This window comes from Stegastes partitus, unplaced genomic scaffold (genome assembly GCF_000690725.1).
Source record: "Stegastes partitus isolate 25-593 unplaced genomic scaffold, Stegastes_partitus-1.0.2 Scaffold2193, whole genome shotgun sequence".
Classification (NCBI taxonomy): domain Eukaryota; kingdom Metazoa; phylum Chordata; class Actinopteri; family Pomacentridae; genus Stegastes; species Stegastes partitus.
The window spans coordinates 59,031-79,570 of record NW_007579924.1 but is presented as its reverse complement, the minus strand read 5'-3'; the positions used below and the strand labels follow the sequence as shown (position 1 = coordinate 79,570).

General features: G+C 41.4%; 1 protein-coding gene across 1 annotated transcript in view; it reads right to left on the bottom strand.

Annotated features, from left to right (window-relative positions):
* Nucleotides 1-2,286: 2,286 nt before the first annotated feature.
* pnpla7a (patatin-like phospholipase domain containing 7a) overlaps nucleotides 2,287-20,540 on the bottom strand; it is a 27,618-nt gene continuing 9,364 nt past the window's right edge. The window contains exons 17-33 of the mRNA XM_008304343.1: nucleotides 20,328-20,441; nucleotides 19,959-20,025; nucleotides 19,634-19,783; nucleotides 18,965-19,028; nucleotides 18,513-18,681; nucleotides 15,439-15,621; nucleotides 15,101-15,219; nucleotides 13,912-14,068; nucleotides 12,607-12,723; nucleotides 12,361-12,430; nucleotides 11,982-12,098; nucleotides 11,691-11,839; nucleotides 11,420-11,572; nucleotides 11,134-11,253; nucleotides 8,039-8,123; nucleotides 5,536-5,651; nucleotides 2,287-3,829 (exon numbers count right to left, since the gene is read on the bottom strand). Coding sequence (XP_008302565.1) covers nucleotides 3,692-3,829; nucleotides 5,536-5,651; nucleotides 8,039-8,123; nucleotides 11,134-11,253; nucleotides 11,420-11,572; nucleotides 11,691-11,839; nucleotides 11,982-12,098; nucleotides 12,361-12,430; nucleotides 12,607-12,723; nucleotides 13,912-14,068; nucleotides 15,101-15,219; nucleotides 15,439-15,621; nucleotides 18,513-18,681; nucleotides 18,965-19,028; nucleotides 19,634-19,783; nucleotides 19,959-20,025; nucleotides 20,328-20,441 — 2,088 coding nt within the window. The 3' untranslated portion in view covers nucleotides 2,287-3,691. The remainder of the gene's footprint in view (nucleotides 3,830-5,535; nucleotides 5,652-8,038; nucleotides 8,124-11,133; nucleotides 11,254-11,419; nucleotides 11,573-11,690; nucleotides 11,840-11,981; nucleotides 12,099-12,360; nucleotides 12,431-12,606; nucleotides 12,724-13,911; nucleotides 14,069-15,100; nucleotides 15,220-15,438; nucleotides 15,622-18,512; nucleotides 18,682-18,964; nucleotides 19,029-19,633; nucleotides 19,784-19,958; nucleotides 20,026-20,327; nucleotides 20,442-20,540) is intronic.

Below are 20,540 nucleotides of genomic sequence, written 5' to 3'. Positions count from 1 at the left end.
AAATAGTGCAAATAGTGTAATGCATGTGGTAGAAAACACCTTAACCACAACAACAAATAGTGTTTTATTAGTAACAGCTGATTATTTAAAAAACAAACAAACAAAAACAAACATACATATTAACAGGTCATGTTACAGGCTTATCGGTAAACTTCCTCATTGTACAAAAAAAAAAAAAAAGAATCAAAAAATGCGTTTCAAACGAGGGCACAAGTGGTTGTTTCTTCCTCTCAGGTCATCTAAGGCTTTGTTCATGGCACCGTTCCACACATTACATCAGCACTTCATCCATTACTGCGTCCCATTTAATAAAGTAGTGCAACGTTCTGACAACATGAATTCATTGCTTTCGGTTTAAAGGTGGAGTTTGTGATTCTGGAGAAAGACTGTTGGTATTTAGACGGTTAGCATGAGCCAGAATGCTGTCACGCTGTCCTCTGCACAAGCATGAGCCTCACCGAGGATGCTCTGGAATCAGGTTCATGCTGTGTTTCCCATTTACAAAAGCAGGGCTGCGCACAAATACCAGTTCACCCCCATAACCAACGGAGATATTCACCGAATTTGATAACAAAAAACAGTGTTGGATTAGAATCACAAGCTCCACCTTCACAACAACAAAAAAAAAACACACCAGTACCAACACCACCACCTCATTGGTAAGCAGCAAACGTTTTCCATCTCCAGCTTGCTCACACATTCTCCGTCCAGGCTCCGTTTAACCAACACCATATGGGAGCGCCATAGTGTTTATCACAGCTTTTCTATTGCCGTCTACGCATGTAAGGCTGCGGGCTCTGTAGCACCAGGATTTACGAAGATCTCAGCTTCATGCAGCGAGGGTCATGAGGCGCTATGCCATCCCAAAGGAAACAAAATCATAAAAAACTTGCACTGGTGTTGTTTAGAGCCTGATGTGACAGCTGATGTTGCAGAGCTAGTGATAAGTGAGTAACAGAAAAAAAACCCCACAAAACAGTATAACCAAGTTTTTCCCATTAGAAAGCATCGCCAAGTTTTCTCCTCTGCTGTAAAATGTGACACTCAGTGTATTCATTGATCCCTATTTTGTTTAGTTCATCCCTTGTACGTGTTAATATCTCATTTTTCTGTCTTATAAAATGAAAGTAAAGTGAATATCTTTGGGTTTCGGATTGTTGGTCAGACAAAAAGTACGACTTCATTGTTTCATTTTCACTATTTCACCATTTTCTGGTGTCATTTTTTTTTTTTAAATACAAAAAGATTAATGTATTAGCTGATGCAAATAATCATTACTTTAATCAACTGTTAGTTCCAGTCCAAGTTATGACTGAGATTAAGCTAACTATGGAATTGTTACACAGAGAGGCATGTTAATCAAACCTATATAACGAATTATTATTAGTATTGTGCATTGAATTGCATTTCTGGAATGATTGTCCGGCTCATGTAACTTGTGCATATAATCATCTAGGGCTTAAATATTGGATATATTGAATTATTCTTCATTACTTACTTGAACTTTTTGACTATAATATACGTATAAGACAAATGTCTGATAGTTTCAATGGCATGCAGTCGCTTTGTATTCTCAATTTAAAAATTATATTTGATCCAAATCACTGGAAAGAAATCAGAAATACTGCTTGACAAGCCTAATGATTCGTGTTCCTGTGATAGCCCCTGTGCATAAACTGTACAAAGACGAGTTGGGCCTCAGAGTTCACTCAACAGATCCGCACTGTCTGCTGCCCAGTCTGTGATAGATTCAAGCCAGAAAACAGATGGGGGGAGGCTCTCTCGCCAGCCGAGAGGGAAACTAGTGCTTTGAAGTGGATTGGAATCATTAATTCCCTCCATGTCCCTGGCACACTGGCTACGACAAAACTGCGCTGACAGCCATGGCCGCGGAGCACACTGCTTGTTTTGCTCCCTTTCTGTTTTTAAATTAGTTTTGTTTGGCAAGCAAACCTTGGTGAGGATCATTACGTAGAAATGAGTGTGCAGAGCATTAAAGCCGTGGTCCTTAACCTTTCAGGACTGTGACCCTCGTTCCAAGGATGAAAACATTTCGCACTCGCCTCCCACTTGCACAGAATGCAACGTTTAGGAGCTCCGAGTGCCACAGTCGGCAATTTAAACTTTAGTTTATTAAAAAGGTGCAAATTTTTTTGCATTGAACAGGTCCAGAGTCAGCTGCTACATACAACTGGTGTTTGTTTTTAGATGGTTCACAATTAGCTAAAATTAGCATAAGTAGCACCATACGGGTGTGTAACAAATACTGGTTGAGTGGGAAGTGAGGAGGGGACGGTCAGAGTTCTGCAGAGCGGCTGAAAATATTTGTGCTTCTCTTGTGCTGCGAGTGTTTCACAAATCGCAGGTAATATGTCCACGACTGGTGGAATATCTGCACGTATTGACAATGAGCGCTGACGGCAGAGGCTCCATTACAATGCAACCCCCTTCTCCATACGCACTTGTTTGGGAATTAATTTGTGCAAAAATCCACACTCAGAGCTGGGTTTTCAGCGGCATCCTTAGTCGTCAGCATGATTTTAGTCCATATTAACTGATTTAGGCACTGTTCCCGCCAACCCCTGGGGTGTGACACCCACGTTACGAAGCCAGTTTAACATTTTTACCAAGTTTTTCTTAATGTAACAAAACTGACGTATCAGTATCTGAGATTCCTGCCACTGCAAATGCATGTGAGGTGAATAACTTTGTATTTGCGGTGATGAAACTACTGAAGAACTGGAGCAACGTCTCTCATCAGATAATCCACTGATGTTACTGACCACTTAGGAATCAGTCCCACTAACCAACGTTTTCAGCTTGGGGAAACGTCAGCCGTTGTGACTCGTCATTACAGGTTATAGCGTTACTGTAGACAGTAGTTGTGAGCGATTCAGCCAATTAGTGATTTTTCTATTCTTAGATGCTTTCATTTGAAGCATTATAGTGATCTGAGGAGATGTACATATAATCAAATTGAAATAAAACGTTGAATTCTGTCTGAAAAATATTTCTAATTTTCTTTTTTTTTCGTTGGCATCCCTTTCATCTTTGCATGTGATGAATTTTTCATGTAATCCTGTAACAGTGCATGTGGCAGAGATCTGAGAAACAGATATGTCAACACTTAAAAACCTCACACCGAAGCAATCTGTGTGTTTAGACGACAGAGGAGTGAAAAAATAATAATATATATATTTTGTAACGTTCAACTACCTCAAATCTCGTTAAATTTTCTCAACTCTAAATACAATCAGTAAGGATTCATAGTTTTCACCTGGGTCCAAGTAATGAATATTTCATGGAAATAGTATTGCCTCACCAGCTTTTCTTTTATCTTCCACTGGGCTGGTGTGATTCATCTAAAGCTACAAGAAATCATCTCAACTATCTCAATATGAGAAATGATTAGACCAGCGGCTGCTCTATGAACTGGGAATGCATAGGCGCTGGATGCATTTAGTATGCAACCAGCACCTACAGTATGTATTCTTTTCTTTTTTTTTAAGGGACTGTCCATTTGTTATGTCAGCCACACAGCTAACGAGGCCAGGTTACGGAGGTCAGGGATGGTAATCGCAGTCACTCGAGAGCAGGTTTGCATGTGGGGCAGACTGGAGGGTAATATGTGGCAAAGACAGGCGGGTTAAACTGTGATGACCTGTTCAGGCAGAGTTCATTAGACGGGTCTTCACTTAATGGACTGTTTGGAAAGGACTTGGTGGTTTGACGGCTCCTCCAGCGGCCTGTCAGGGACGGCGGTAAACGGAGGGTGGCAGCTGGTCAGTGAGGTAATGGGGCGTGCACGTCTGCCGTCCAGCTCTTCATCCTGACAACCAGAAGCAAGGTGAGATGTAGCGGTAAAATTACATGTCTGCTGCAGATTGTTAATCAAAGAAATTCCTTGGCTGAAAACTAAAAAATGACACTGAATATACATATATGTGTTGCCATTAAAACACAAAACTAAGTAGTATATTTGCACAGTAATAAAGATTTTGCAGTATCACAGCATTCTATATTATGTACAACTGTATGCAAACGTATGGACACAGCAGGGCAAATTATAAATTACTTTCAGGTAAACCTTACCTGAACCACCTTCCCTCCAGGTAATCCTAAATATTTCTTTTCTCAATTTGAGCTTCATTCTGAATCACACACTTTTTCTTTTTACATGAGGTCCATACGACAGCTGCCCTCACAGAGTACACACTGTTTCATGCAGTATGCATACAACTGCTTTGTCACAACAATGTGCCTTCAACTCAAGCAGTCTGTAGTGCTAAATGAGCTGTTGTTTGCACTCTCGGCAGCTCAAGCTTGTATTCTGTGCACAATGCAGCGACATATGTGGCGTAGCTGTACAGAGGATTGTAGATCAGAATTGCCAGAAATGCACGCTGGATGCATATTGCAGAATTCAAATGGATGCAATAGAAAGTCTGGATATTTTTGGAACACTACATTTGATATACTATGTATTGGGACATAATCTTCCTGTGGCGTACTACATAGTAAGGAAGTAAGGATATTGGCAGGGAGGGTCTTAAGTACTACAGACAGATACGTTCAACCAGCTGATCAATTAAGACGTTTATTGCGGAACTTTTGCCTCGTCCTGCTCGCAGTGAGAATAATAAAACAAATATTGACAGCGTGTGTTTACGATTTCTCCCTCGCTTTCTTTTTTTTGGACTCTAATTCTTCCTCTGAATGATTCTTTCTTTTATTTATCAGCAAAAAAAATTTCTTCGACGAATTCCACAACGCTCCTAGTAGCCACAGCGTCTCGATTACTATGGCGGTTCCTCTCTTCGGCTCTGGCAAACCAGTCATTGCTGGTTAACATGAAATGCATCACTACCAATGCAGCAGCGCAGCAATGGCATGACAGGAACCAGAATTTAAAACTCTGTATACATCTATTACCAAACATGTTTGACTTGAATGTGCCAGATGTTCATTTCTAAATAAAAACATCCATAGATTTAAGAAGACAGGTTGTTTGTTTGTTTTTTGTTTTTGTTTTTTTAAAACTTGCATTCCACCTAAAAACGTACCAGCTCTCTTCTAAGTCAAGCTGACTTCTGTCATTTGTGCTGCTCTTGAAAACTGCATGTCCTGACTACAGGTCAGTCTCCTTGTCATCGCTCCTGGCTCACAACCACAGGTAAAATATATTGTTGTAGTTGACTTAGGTGACCTTGCAGTATCATCTAATTAATTATAGAATAAATGTTATGGTATAATTGATTACTTTTAAAGCTTCAATTGGCCTGACTTCAGTTTTACTTTTTATGTTTTTGTACAATAGCCAGCAAGATACTTCTGACTTTCCCAAAGTCTAGATTTTAGAAAAACGACTGAGCCTTTGAAATATGACGTGCAGAGCAAAAAGTCTAAAATTCATTACAATGCGCTTTACCCTGAGACGCTTCTGTTTGATGTGACTAAAGTGAAACAGCTACTTAAGTGCTGTAATTATGTAGAAAAGATCCCATTGTGTCCCATCTCATAACCAGAGGTCTGTACCGTGTCAGCGGTCTCCTCCCCTTCGGTGTGCTCTCCGTAGCGATTGTACATCTCCATGTCAGACAGAGCGCTCTCCAGTGCCTCCTCCTCGTAGTCGGTGTGGTAGTCTGACTCTTCTGGCGGAGGGAACGAGTGGGGGACAGGAAGCACAGAAGCACATTGTGGGTGAGTAAGTTAGAAAATGTGGAGTGTAAAAGAGGTGACAAATACGAGTGGGTGTGCAGGTGAATGAGTCAGAACGGCAGAAATGTGCAACACTGTGAGAAGTCGCGCAGGGCACGCTGATGAGTGATGGATGACAAATAGCTTATAAATAGGACGAACGGGAATAAAGAGAAGGATGCGGACAACAGAGAAAAACTAAACTGTCCTTTGTGAGGCTTCACTCTCAGTGGTGCTTGAAGTCTTAAAATTTTGCATATATCTGCATAAATATGATGTAAAGCATCTGATTTCCATACAGAAGGAGAAGATGATAAACCAATTAAACAAATGATGCAAACATTTTACACGTTAGTTATTGAGAAAAACAATGTAATAGTAAATGTCTGAGTTGTAAAATACGTGAACCTCCAGAATGACGGTGAATTTAGAGTCAGGTCTTCTGTTTGCACAAAAGGAATCTTCCCGACACGTTTGTGGAAGTGGCACAAACAAAGGACCTCAGAAAAAAAGATTTGCCGATGCTCTTCGGGCGTTGTTATCCTCCCCAGGAGCGGTCGAACAACAAATAACTATCCGAGAGCAAAGCATGTAATAGTCTGTGTTCACAAAGGAGCACCTGATAACTTCTAAGTAACTAACGGCCTTTCCCACATTGGCCGCCGTTCACGGTTGTGAGTCCAACAATGGCGTGCATGGCAGGTGCAAGCAGAAAGCCACTCCAAAAAGAGCATGCTGCCCGCCCACAGTTTGCCAAAGATCACGTGGAGAAGACAGAAGGCTTCATGAAAATATCCTGCGGATGGAAGACACCCAAACAGAACTTTCTGGTTCAAATGAGAAGGATTATGTTTGGACAAAGTAAAACGCTGCATTCCAACACAAGGACTTTATCCCATCTGGGAAACGTGGTGGTGGTAGTATCATGGGTTGGGCCTGTTCAGCTGCGTCTAAGCCAGGACAGTTTGCCATCATTCATGGAACAACAAATTCCAAATTATCAAAAACAGGAAAATGTCAGGACATCTCTTTGTGATCCCGAGAGAAAGTGGGTCACGTATCAAGACGACGATCCTAAGCACATAAGTCGTTCCACCAAAGAAAGAAGAATTAAGTAAATGTGTTGGAACGGCCAAGTCAAAGTCCTGACCTTAATCCAATAGAAATGTTGTGGAAGGACCTGAAGCGAGGAAATCCACCAACATCCCAGAGCCGAAGCCGTTCTGTTCAAGCTGATTTGCACGACTGATCAACAGTTACTGGAAGAATTTACGGATGTTCCAGCACAAGAGGGTCAAACCGGATGATTAAAGCAAAGGTTCGCATACTTTAACCACACAGATATATACACGTTGAATCATTTAATCATATTATCATTATTATTACTATTGTTGTTGAATATTTATTGTTGTTGCTGATGTTGTGTTGTTTTTCTAGTACAACAATTTCCCTGAGGTTTACACCATCCATTATCTATACAATCCTCACGAGGGTCGCGGGGGGCTGGAGTCTGTCCCAGCTGACTCAGGGTGAAGGCAGGTTCACCTGGACAGGTAACCAGTCTATCACAGGGCTACACTTAGAGACAGACAACCAAGCACACTCACATTCACACCTACGGACAATTTAGAGTCACCAATTAATTATCAACATGTTTTTGGACCTTGTGGGAGGAAGCTGGAGAACCCGGAGAGAACCCACGCTGCACGGGGAGAACATGCAAACTCCACGCAGGAGGATTCCGGTGCCCCCACCGGGACGTGAACCAGCAACCTTCTTGCTGCGAGGCAACAGTGCTAAGCAACTGCGCCACCAACTGCGCCACCCTGCAGCCTCCCGAAGGGATCAATAAAGTTTTATTCTATTCTATTCTATATATGACGAAAACAAACATTTTTGTTCACCTAATTTGAAGCACCACTGTAAATATTTAAATACAATTAGACTATGAACAGTTTGTTTGAATGCAAATGCCCAATTTGAAGTATTATTGTGAAGTGTTTGTATGTTAAATCCGTACTATGTGTTCACTTTTCCATCACTATGTTGTAAACTGAGTGTGTTGTGTGTACACACAATTCATGTGATTAAATTTCTTCAGTAACGGAGATCCATTTATCAATTTCCTCCTCCCACGTAAAAAAAAGATTCATTTCCTAATGAAACATGACAGGGAAAAAAAAACCCCACCCAAAAACAAACAAGAGTGCGCACGGGAAGACAAACACGGAGCTGAAATGGTGAAATCAGTCTCCCAGTCGCCGTGTCTAAACACTTCAAAATGTGCCATCATGGGTGTGGCTGAAAGTGACAGTTTTGGAGTGAGTGTCGGAAGTCTTACCGTCCACCAGAGCGGGTTTGACGGGCTCGATGCGGGACACAATTTCTGCCAGATCAGTGAAGGACGCATTGGGACACGTCACCACCTGAAAAGACACACACACACAAAACATTCAGCCACAGTCGCTCTGATGCAAGTTGTATTAGAACGAGCTAATTATTCCAGCCGCTAGGTATCAACACCTCGGCTGTGAGAGCATTATACACACTCGCCTTCTCACTAATGAAAATATAAATAGCAGCCAGCGGGTTCAGTGAGGACAAAGGTGTCGGGCTGCTCTGGATTTAGTCTTTTTTGTCTCCATTTGAACAACACTGTGCTGATGTACCGCGCCTCTAAACTGCTGTGTTGTGAAAAAGCCGGTTTTTACTGCTGACTTTTTCGGATGCAGACCTCCTTTTTTTTTTTTTTGCACTTTTCCCTCAGTTAAGCACATACGAGCTGACCTAGATTGGTTTCACTTCCTTTAAAGTATTTTTAGAGTGAAAAATTTAGAAATATAAATATTGATTAGAGGCCAGATAAGGATTTAGCCTTACTGTGGATCCTGCAGCGATATTACACATGACCTCCTTCTGATTATTTTTCAGCTGCTGACACTGAAATCTTTTCCAACTATTGTCCCTTTTCTTATTTTTTAAAGCTAAACTAGTCACACTAATCCCCCCCATTTTGTTTTGAAATCTCCTGTTTTGCATGTTGCACAAAACTACGGAACCTAACGTCAAATCTATCACGGAAAAGAGATGCATTATTTCCCCAGAGGGTTGCGCGCACCCTACAGTAGCATCTGAAAATAGAAAGACACTCATTAACTGTCTGTGTGGGATGGCCATTGTTTTAAAGAATGAGAATGGGAGTCATTTATAAGACAATGTTAAACATTATTGTTTCAATTCTGTACAAAAAAAACAACAACAACAGTAGTGCCATCCTTCTTTCCACAGTTGTTCAGGTGCAATTGTTAAGTTTGTTGCTTCGGGGCTATTGTCATGGTTCCTTTCAGTATCAATCCTGCTATTCTTTCCTTCATCCTCTTTGTGTTATCGCTCAGACTGAAGGTAAATATCTCATCTTTCTTCATCATTCTCTCCGACTTTTTTTTTTTTTTTTTAGTAGGTGCTTTGTCTTTCTTTGACATTGCTGGAGGACAAATCCGGTGTACGGTAAATCCATTTCCGTGTACTTTAAGAGCAAACGGATTCATAGTTTTAATGTTATTACTTTAACAGAACTGTAGCCCAAGGCCTAAAAACATGACACTGTAAACAACAAACTCCAGCTGACAAAAGGATGTATTGTAGAAATAACAACAATAAAAGAAATATTCACCCAGTATGCTGAGCCTGTTTGGTCAGTTAAACATTGATGGAACACAAGTAGGATGTAGTTAGTGGATGTAAAACTCGATGTGGTGTGTTTACGGACAAGACGTTTTACAAAAGTAAGCTCATCAATTTGACACTGACATAGCAGCAGTAGAGCACCTCCACTGTCTTTCCTTTTAAACTGTAATTAATATCCTTATCCGGATGAACCAATCAGCCACAACATTAAAACCACTGACAGGTGAACACCACTCAGCTCATTTCAATACACAATCTATGTAGGTGGTTTTAATGTTGTGGCTCACCTGTGTACATTCCGCCAACAGCTACAATACACTGAATGGATTTGTGCACTGACTTGCTGTTTTCTTGATTATCTCCACGTTGGATTCAGTCGGCGAGTGTTGTTGACGCCGTATAAAGAGCTGCTTATTGATATTTAAATAATTCAACAGTGGATTTATTAGTACGGAGTTAAATATTTATAGGCAGAGTGTGTCATTACGCCAACAAAATAAAACATTTAGTTTGTTATTTAGTGCACAACGTGCTTGTTTTGGAACAGGAGGGTACCTCTGAGGTTTTCTTGATTATTCGATGTGTCAAACACTATCTGGATTACACAAAACTAGATTAGTCACCTTAGCTCTGACGTAAGCTCCTTGGCAATAACAAATGAAGAGTTAATTGCAAAAGCAGATAATTCCATTTTTGTAGATTTTCAGGAAACGTTTTTTTTTTTGTTTGCTTGAGATGACATCAATCAAACTGAAGCTGAGTGGATTTGACTCAGTAGAAATGACAAAAACAGAGATAAGTCAAGTTTAATTGATATTGTCTCAGGTAGACGATGGAAAAGTGGGTTTTCTGAAGGTTCGTGAAGATGGAGTTCTCTGTTTTTGCAAATGAATCTTGGTTTGTTTCTTTGCATTACTTTGCATTTTGTATTTTGTATTTTATGAACTCTTCAAATATTAGATATATTCAGGTCTGATGGTAGAATGAGTGATCGCTACACCATGTCGTGTCTCATTTGTAAATTTAAGCAAATAAAAGGTTCATAAATTACTTGAATTTGGAATTTTTGATGACAACAATGTACAGATTTTGGCCTGCAGGGAGGACAGATAGTTTGAGAGAGGGATGAAAGAAGCCATCTATGTCAAACTGGAAAGACCATCTGAGGCATCACCTCTCACCTGGTTACAGTTCAGTCCTAAGATCTCTCCCCAGGAAGATGAACCCACATTCACACCTAGCCACAAAAGACCCTAACGAACCCCACTGTGGCAGGAGGAGCATTAACAACTCACATAACGAGGGGGAGGAGCAACAAAGCCCCAACTGAAACCCAAACTCAGGTGTTAATGTCTCCTTAAGGATATCAGTATGTGGAACTCCCAACTAGTCAGTCTGAGCTGATGAAGCCTCTTGGATGAGAGGTGGAACGTCTTCAAGGAACTCAAGCAGTTGCTACGATTAAACTACCAGAATAACCATGACCTGGATGACTGAGAATCCTCACAGACATGTTTGTACCTCCTAGTTTGACTGCAGAACCCAGGAGATCAAAACATGATTTCAATTTCAACACAACCCTTCAGCTAGAAACTCCTAAACGGCTTTTTTCAACTCACAATATGTTGCTTATAAATGTCTCTTGACAGAAGACTCCTGCTGCTTTGTGTTGAACTCTCTCTATTGACTTTCTTGTCATATAATCGACAGCTTTTCCATATATTGATCACTCCCTCCACCAGTCCTTACGTTGTTCTTGCTCTGGGTGTTGTGGAACTCCTCTTGGTGTCTGTCTTTCAGCATTTTCTCCACCACGCCACTGCGACTCCACACATCAAACACAGTCTTGCCGTGCTGGTATCCCACCTCCTACATAACACAAATGCACACAAACATTCACATACTAGTATTTTTTTTTCTATGCATACTATTGGCCAGAATTATTAAAAGCAATGTAGATAAATGTAAACAGAACACACTGTGGGAATTTGTTGGACTGAAATCAAGACGTGGAACAAAAAGTTTGAAAACTTACAGCGATCTCATCAAATTTACCAAACTCCAGAGTTCGGTATCTGTCGATTGGAGGTCTAATGTACTCGCAGTAGTCGCTGTTTTTCACCAACTCCAGCTGCCTCACGCAGCACACGTAGGCCAGCCGGGTCTGGATCTCTGCCATGTTTAACACCTGTAGAAACAAACGTATGGATCACTCAAAATACGCTCGTTGTTTTTCATACGAGTCGATTATCTTTAAAACATCCTCGCGCAGTTCGTGGTGTCTTTATTCTTAATCAATCCGTCACCTTTACTTTCTCAGCTAGGGGGTTGAGGCGTTTCCATAGCAGCCACCAGCCTGAGAGTGAGTCGCCATAATTAGTGAGGTTGGTTTCATCCCGGCTGCCCACGTCAATAGCAATCACCACTTTGGCCCCCATGGAGCGCGCCACATCAGCTGGGGAAGCCGGAGGAAACCGACACCGTGGGACAGAATACAAAATCAGCAGAAAACGAACACATCAGAACATATCGAGGTACTGAGAGAAACATTGCTAACTTATGAAGTATTAAAACTGAATGAGATGAGTGTAACAGACCAGGCAGGTTGTTGATGTAGCCTCCATCCATCAGCAGGTGTCCATCTTTGGGGTCGCAGAGAGGAGGCAGGTATCCCGACAGAGACATGCTGGCACGAACGTACCGCCACAGAGAACCTCAAACGGCAAACGGGAAACTATATGTTTTTTTGCTTTTGAAACACCACGTGTTTAATTGAAAGTTTAACGACTGAAAATTAAGCTCATCAATGGGACTAATTGATGGGTTAGTTCAGCAACAGGGACAGCAGTGGCAGAAATCACAGAGGTAGATGTCAAACCCATGTACATTAAACTTGGCGTTTCAGTTTCATCATTTGGATAAACTGACCGATTAAGCAAATGAGACCGAAAAAAAAAAAACAAGCACTGTACTCACCATCAGTATGAACTCTCATGGCTGAGGCAGTGATGTCAGTGGTGATATTGAAATATGGGATCCAAAGGTCCTGCACACAGAAATGAGTTCATTGCAACAGATAATAAATTCACGAGCTACATTCACTTGTCCTAGACTGTCGTATCTCTGGATGTTTATGTGCTGAAGTTGTCTTTGCCGTCCTCTCTTTTTTTAATCCACATTTCAGTTTAGATTGTGTTAGTTGTGGCTCCTCGTTTAGCTCACCTCGATCTGTTTACTTTTGAAGACATTGCTGATGCTGGAGTTGAAGGCAGCACCGGAAAACATGGAGGTGACTGGATAAGTCAAATCCAGAACCTTCTGAAACACTGAAGTCATTTCCTGCAGGGAAAGCCGGAGAAAAGAACAGTCAAGATAGTTTATTCCTCTGTACAACTCCATGATGTGTTTTCTCAGGCAAAAAGGGTTTAATTTTAAAAAAGAAAGTTAATTTGCAGCACAAACACTAAGTTTTTTTTTTCTTCTAATGACTTTTGATTTATACTCTTTTGAAAAATCTCGAAAACATAAATTTACTCCCAGTGAAATTTTTCACTTTGTTCATGTGACTTTGCTAAGGACAAACTCTTTTTATGGCACAGTGGTTCTTTTAATTCGATACTAAGGAGCAGCAACCCAGCCAGCTGCTTCTGCAGGGAAGGTTCAGAACCAAGGACAGAGCCAGAGGAGGAGGGGCTGTACACACTGTGGGAAGACAAATCCTACCACATGCTCTGCCTGCAGGCCTGGAGACAGAGCAGGTGTCTGAAATTAGCCATCATGGATGGTCACAGTGTTAAAGACCAGAGGATGCATTTCATATCACAACAAAAAGGGTTCTGTACAAGCTGGATGTAAAAAAAAAAAAAAAAAATCATCCAGAGGTGCAACAGCAACCCAGAACTTCTTCATTGGGTTAAAAGCAGAAATCTGGATTAGAATTAAACCAGTTTCTGTTTGAATGAGTCACATCACATTCAGTTTATGGCAGGTGAATGACCAGAAAACTGAAAGTAACTGAAAATATTCCTCAAGTGCTAAACTAAACTCCTCCTCAACCCAACAGAATACTACTTTCTCCTAAATGATCCCTTCTAAACTATTTGCTCATCGATTATTTAACCTAATTCGAAGGTAATTAAAAGTACGCCATCGAGAGAGAAACCACGAGGTCCGAGCTCTGCAGTCAACCGATGTTACATAACATCCTGAAGACGTTCGATCAAGGTCATGAAGCATCAAATTCAAGCACGGTTGAAAACCCTCCGGGCAGCTTTGTTGAATATCATCCCCGAGCTTTCTAATTTCATTTCCTGCCAGTTTAATTTAAGCAAAGGAAATATAACAAAAACGCTTTAAAAACTGTTCTTGCTGTCTTTGTCCTGTAAAAAGGACAAAAACTGGTCTATTTAAAAATGAGTGGTTTAAAATTTCTGAAGCATTTTAAGGATAACAACGCAGAGCAAAATAAATAGCATCAGTTCTTTAGTCCAAGATTTGGATTTAACACAAGACATGTGTGACTCTCACCATTGCCCATTCTCTGGCCCTCATCCTCATGCGGCTGTGGCTACGGTCCTCGGCATATAGTGCCCCCATCAGGGAACCGATTGAAGTGCCGCCAATGAGGTCCACTGGGATGCCGGCCTCACAGAGCGCCCGCATTATTCCCACCTGGGAGCATCCCCTGATGAGGAGGGTGGAGGGAAAAAAAAACATAGAAAGACAGAACATTTTGGCTAAAAAGACCCAGCAAGCTGTAAGATCAGGAACCAGAACTGTTTGTGATGATGCTCTGAGGCTATCAAGTCTATTAGGTTTCAAAGATGTCATATTTTTTTCATCTCAAATCATTAAACTTTTTGACCCATTTCCGCTCGACCGTCTCTGATTTGCTGGATTTTTTTATGAGAATAAAATATTTGTAAAGATATTTGTGACTACAGTAACTTCTTAAGAGCATCTCTTCTAATGAGTCTAATAGGTAACAGTTGACTCTGTTTCTCCAGCCTACAAAGTGGGGTCTGAATATGGAAAAGGAGAGAAAGAAGAGGATTTTCTTTGGTTTTATTTGGAGAACAATTTTAAAACTACCAAACTTTGTCCTATGTGGATCAGGCTATCCAGCAATATTTGTGTTTTCGTGGTACAACCTGTCTTGTCTGTTCATTTTGGTGCCAAGTATTTCATATTAAAAAGTATTCTGTCTGTCTTATTTTGTATTATTGTGACATACAACTACATGTATGGTTCAGAAAATATATCTAGTTTACTTATGCATGATCCGTTTTTTGTTAATTTTTGCTCAAAGATGGGGCTTCAATTTTGCTATTTTTTTCATATTTCATCTCACCCATGAACAGAGACTATTGGATCTACTTGTACAGTATTGCAGATGCCAAATAAATACCATTGTGAAACATAACTGTGAAAATTTCAGGGTTTTATCTGGAATAGTTCCTGAGATATTGTCATCCAAATATAGACTCAAATTTCAATGTGCGAAAAAAAAAAAAAAGCCTGAAAGTAAGTCAACAGGATTTTTTTTTTTCCCCGTTATCTTGGAAAGTACTTGATATAGCAAGCTACAGTTTCACAGGTACCGTTTCACATTTACGTTATGTGAGAAAAAATGTAAAGCAAATCAGAGCTGGTCTAGCAGAAGGGGACGAACATGAACTTTGAAACAGCTGTGAAACAACAGTGGGATGAATGTTACCTGGCCCCTCCTCCTCCCAGGATGAGAGCGATAGCGTTGCCCGTGAGAACGCGAGCCAGGCGGGAGAAGTCAGAGTGACGGTCTGCTGGCTTCTCAAACACCCGTTGATACAGCTCCAACTGCAAAACAAGCACAACAACTGTGATAAAAGTAGAGAGAAAGGGAGTGAGACGATGAGAAGTTACAAGAACTGAATAGCTGCGAATGAAAGAAAAAGGATTATGTGAAAATGCTGAATGACGGGTTCAGAGAGGCTCAGGCAAAGAAAGTGCTTTGATCTACAGATAAGACATCAGATAAAAAAACAACAACATTCTGGCTATATTTCTGAGTCAGACCAGTTTGGGAAGGCTCCGCTTAGAGAAGACCCTTCGGGGACAGGAGAGGTGGTGGTGTCTGGAGATCCAGCTTCGCATGTTGAGCCAGTCCACGGTTCCTTTGGGTGGGGGGCTGTCTTCTCTGTGCAACAGCACCAGCTGCTTCTGGGCACGCACGGCACTTCCCTCCAACATGCGCTCCAGCTAGAGGGGAAGGAGGCAAGGAACACAGATGTTTTAGAACATTTTATACTCTTCACTGTCTTCAGAGTGGCTCCTGTGTACGGCTCACACAGGTGGAATAATGACAGTTCTGAGAGGAAACCCTGAAAAATACTGCAACACTCATGAGTACTGGAGACAACATTAGATTTAACTGAGCAAAATAGTTTATTTTTGTACAGATATGTGATTGCAAATCCAGGATCATTTCCAGAAGAACTCTCATCTTGAGATTAACCTTTATATCTGAACAACTGCAATATAATTATTGTTACATCTATGGTGGATTTTAATTCATTTTCATTTATATTTTCAGAGCGCAATTTCCCAGACAGGCTCCCGAATGAAAAGTCTAATACGGGAAAAAAAAACTGTACAGCCTGAGAGGAAGGTCAGATGTGCAACCTGGTCGACAGGCCCCCTCCACCTCTGCTGAAGGTTTAGTGTATGTGCGAGGTGAGAGTGTGTGCCCTGAAAGATAAAATCAACCCAGAGCTATGACTCATTTCGAGCCTGAGCAAATATTGATTTATCTTACCATTTCTCCCACCATTTCCTGTTTAACGGGGATACATTCTTTTCTTTTCTCCCTGTGAAGGCAATCAGGTCTCCTTCATCAGCCTGACGTGCACTCTCTCTTCCACCCCGACCTCTCTTTCACAACATCCATCCCTCCTTTGCTCATTTCTCCTGTATGCCCAAGGGTCAAATACAAACCATTCACAGCCTGTCTGACCATTAAGTTGGTTAAACCCCTGGGTGTGCAATCGTGATTCAAGGGAGTAATGATCAGAAGTGACCTTAATATCACATCAGACAGAGTCCTGCTCTACCAATAGCTTTGCCTGGTAGCACACGCCTGAACAAAAACTCAGTTACTAAACAATAATAATTGGTGTGTTGAAAAATCTTAACAAGGGTTATGAAACGTATAGTTAGCTGTAACAAAGGTCATTACCACATGTAGATGTTTTTATCCAGTACAAGAATTTCAGTTGCGGATTCTAAAACCCGTCTGGAGATGTAAAAATGAGTCAAACATTCACTTTCTTCCCCAGAGCTAGATGAGAAGGGAGCTACTGTTTTGATGTCAGCAGGGTAGATGCAGTTAGCGTAGTTAGCCTCACCTTTCAAAAGATTTGTTATAAAAATGAGACTTTCCAGTATCTTTAGAGATTATTAATTACTCTTTTGTTTCATCTGTACGACTACTGAAGTGTAGTTATGAGTAGTTGTAGTTTTACTAATGGTTATGTGCAGGATTATTGATATTTTTAGGACTGTATTTGACGGAGGTAGTGCAGAGAACTGGAAACGTGTGCAAAGACAGCAGGGGGACGACGTGCAGCAAAATGGTACACCCAGCCGAGATCAAACTAGGGATCTGCTGCTCAGGGCATTCGTGCCCATATGGTAACCGCTTGGTTATCAGGTCGCCCTGACTTCCTGGAGTTTTGTTAATGCTGTGAGGTTGCCAGGCAACCAGCAGGGACCTCAGGACACCACTGTGCCTGATCAAGCAGTAAGATACCTGGTTGCTGTTTGGAGCTTCGTGTTACTGTGCGGACACCAGGAAGAAGGAGAAAAAACATGTTTTCTAAAATGTTGCGCTCTTCCTTTAGAGATGTTTAGGTCTCAAATCATGAAATTTTTAGAACAACTCCTGCTTATCTTTTTTTTAAGTTATTTTTTTGGCCTTTTTTGTCTTTATTAAATAGGACAGTGGAGAGAGAGAGACAGGAAAGTAGGGGAGAAGAATGGGGGAAGGACTTGCAGCCAATTTGAGCCCATGGCTGCTGCGTCAGTGACTACAGCCCCTGTACATGGGTCGCCAGCTCAACCAGTTGAGCTAAAGCGGTGCCCAATTTCTGCTTATCTTTAATAGTTCCTGAGATCTGGGCTGCGTCCGAAATCATCCACTCTCTCCCTACTCTCTACTCACTATCTTGGGACCACTATACAATAAACTATGTAGGGAGCGCCTCTGCAAGTGAACATTTCGGACGCTACTGGAGCTTTTAATTGCATTATTTGTCCTGTAGCAGCGTAGTGCAAACATGTCAGATTCAAAGTTTATTACATCACTAAGAAGCGGGTAAGATCAAATTTAACAAAACATAAAAGGGAAATTCCTACATTTTAATGACAAGTTTTCATCTCGTTCGCATTTTCTTTCAAGCAATGCATGACAGTCCTTATTGCTGGATAGTGACCATCGGCTTGTCACGACTATTCACGGTGCATTGTGGGATGTTTTGAGAGCACTATATAGTGTGAAACTATTTGGACAGCACTATAAAATGCAGTATAGTGCACTATGTAGGGTATAGTGGATGATTTCAGTCATTGTCATTGAAATATAACCTCAAATTCTAACAAAAAACACGCTGAAAGTGGGTCAGCGGGCAATGTTTTAAACAAAATTATTTCAGAAAGTCCCTGATCTATCAGTCTAACATTTTACAGATATAGGTGGAGCTTTTCTCGTTTATACATTCACCCAGCACTTAATCTGGAGCACCATTCAATACTGGTGCTCTCATTAAAGCTTTAATACTTTGTGGAGCAGATTTCAGAAAACTTTCAGGTGTTCACAACATTACTTTGGGCAATTTTGACATGATTGCCTTAAATAAGGTTTGGAGATTACCTACCACATTCCAAAAGTGTTCTACTGATTCATGATCCAGCTTGAAGGAACTAACTGATGGGTGAAGTGGGTCAGTATTGGGATTCACATGGTTTGACAGGTTGTGACCCTTATTCATTGCGTTGTATGAATAAGCGTAACTAATCGGATCAAAGAGCCAACAGCAGTGTTTGCCAGTAAGTCACCTCCCTATTCTCTTGTCAGCCCTCCCCTTCCGCCTCACCTCCCCAACGGCGGGGTCCTGCTCCCCCAGTCCCACGATAATGATGCAGTCAGCCTGACGGATGCACCGCTGCGTCCAAGGGGTCAGCGTGTAGTCGGTCTGGTAAAGAACTATGCGATGGATGTCCTCTTGTTGGCCCAGCCAGCTGGACAGACGGTACTCGTGCACACTAAAGAGGAAAGGAGTGCATTAATGACAGGCGGCATTGCCGAGCTGGCAGCATACAGTTGATCCATTTCCTGGTAGTGCCAAGAAGGCGCACTTGAACGGAATTTAATGAGTGAGTTAGAAAGACAAGGCCCAAAGGGAAAAAAATCAATGACACAGAAAAAAGGCTTTAGATGTTTGCTGAAGGCTCATTTTATTTATTACGGGGCAGGTTAAAGAGAACGTATATGCAGCTGACATAAATGCAGAATTGCAGAAAACGTTCAACCTGCCAGTACACATACCTGTCTAGTGCTGCAGCTCCGAGGCGTTGTTTGATAATATCACTGGTCAGCAGAAGAGTGGGACCTGTATGTAATCAGATTACATTAATAGTCAATGTCTGCTTAAAGATCTTGCTACATTTAAGTGGCTTAGATAGTTTCTTCAAAGTAATCCGATTGTTAAGGAGTAACCATTCAATTGAATCAGATTTGTTGAAGTAAAATGAGCACCGCTTGGTTAGGAATTGCTAAAAAGCTTTATTCAAAAATATTACAACAAAACAAAGAAGGGTGCTACATTAAAAACACAGGTGCCTTACTTAACCCTTTCAGCTTTTTGTATGTAAGTCACCCTTCTCGCCGACACTCCCTAAAACCTTTCAAGCTCAGGGCACATACACAACCTTGGAGTCATATGAGCAGACCTTAAATTAACAAGTCAATCAAATTTGCAGGCAGTCAAAGTTTCTTTTAACTGGGAGGAGCAAAACAGCTGTCTCTGTGTCTGTGCTATGAATTTTGGAGAATGATACCAGGCTGTGTCTAAGGCAGCAGGTGTAGGGCGGCCACATGTTTACAATAATCATCCAGGATCTGAAATGTCCCCTGAATTCTGACCTCTGTGTGAAGGGCAGACGTTAAACATAAGTATCAGGTCAGTTTGAGTACCTGTGTATTGTTTTTGCTTACCTATTGCAATGAGTGCGTGCTGCAGTTCCAGGGTGAAGGCAGTCAGCGGCACCTCCTCTGACACAGGCAGGACGGCCACGGTGGAGAGGTTGGAGGCTTGGTTCCCAGCATCCCACTTACTTCCCGGAGTGTGAAGGGCCAAACTGCGAGCTGGAAATGCATCACAGATTTGTAAACTTCACCTTCGATAATAACAGTTGTGTTGAACAGCAAAAGCAGCGGGACAACTCGGAGCAATGAAAACGCCAGTGAGACGCAGCTTGATTCCAGATGTGTTGGAGCAGCAAAGGCCAAAATTCAAACATTTATACAGATGCACACACACCTGTCAAAGGACCGTTGACCTGCTGGAGGATCTTCTGTCCAAGTAGGTGGATCAACCTGGTGACAACCTGAGATACGCACAAAAATACTCATCAGATAAGCTGCTGTCGTTTATTGTTTATTATTTATCATACCTTTCAACTTAAAATATTAAGAACATTTATTTTGGGAGCCCTTCACGCACAATATTGCACAGCTGATAGTTGTTCAAACAGCTGAATGTCAGGGACTAGGTCTAATCAACTCGAAATTTACGATGCAATCCATTTCACTCCTTTTCAAAGCTGATCTTTAGGAAATCTTTAACACAAGCTCTAAACACACACACACAAAAATGTCACATAAGATGAATTTAACATGTTGGGTCTACCTGTGGGAACTTCCTCTTGATGGAGCTGAGAGCTCCTTCTGGTAGCTTGGCCAGCTCAGAGTCTCGTACAGCGTGCACCGTAGTGGCTCTGTTCTGATGTGTCAGGGCTTCCACCTGCAGAGAAATAAATCACTTTGTTTACTTAGTCAGAAAACATGAAGGTCGTTGCTTAGTTAAAAAAAAAAAGAACCCATCAGTACAACATGTAACATC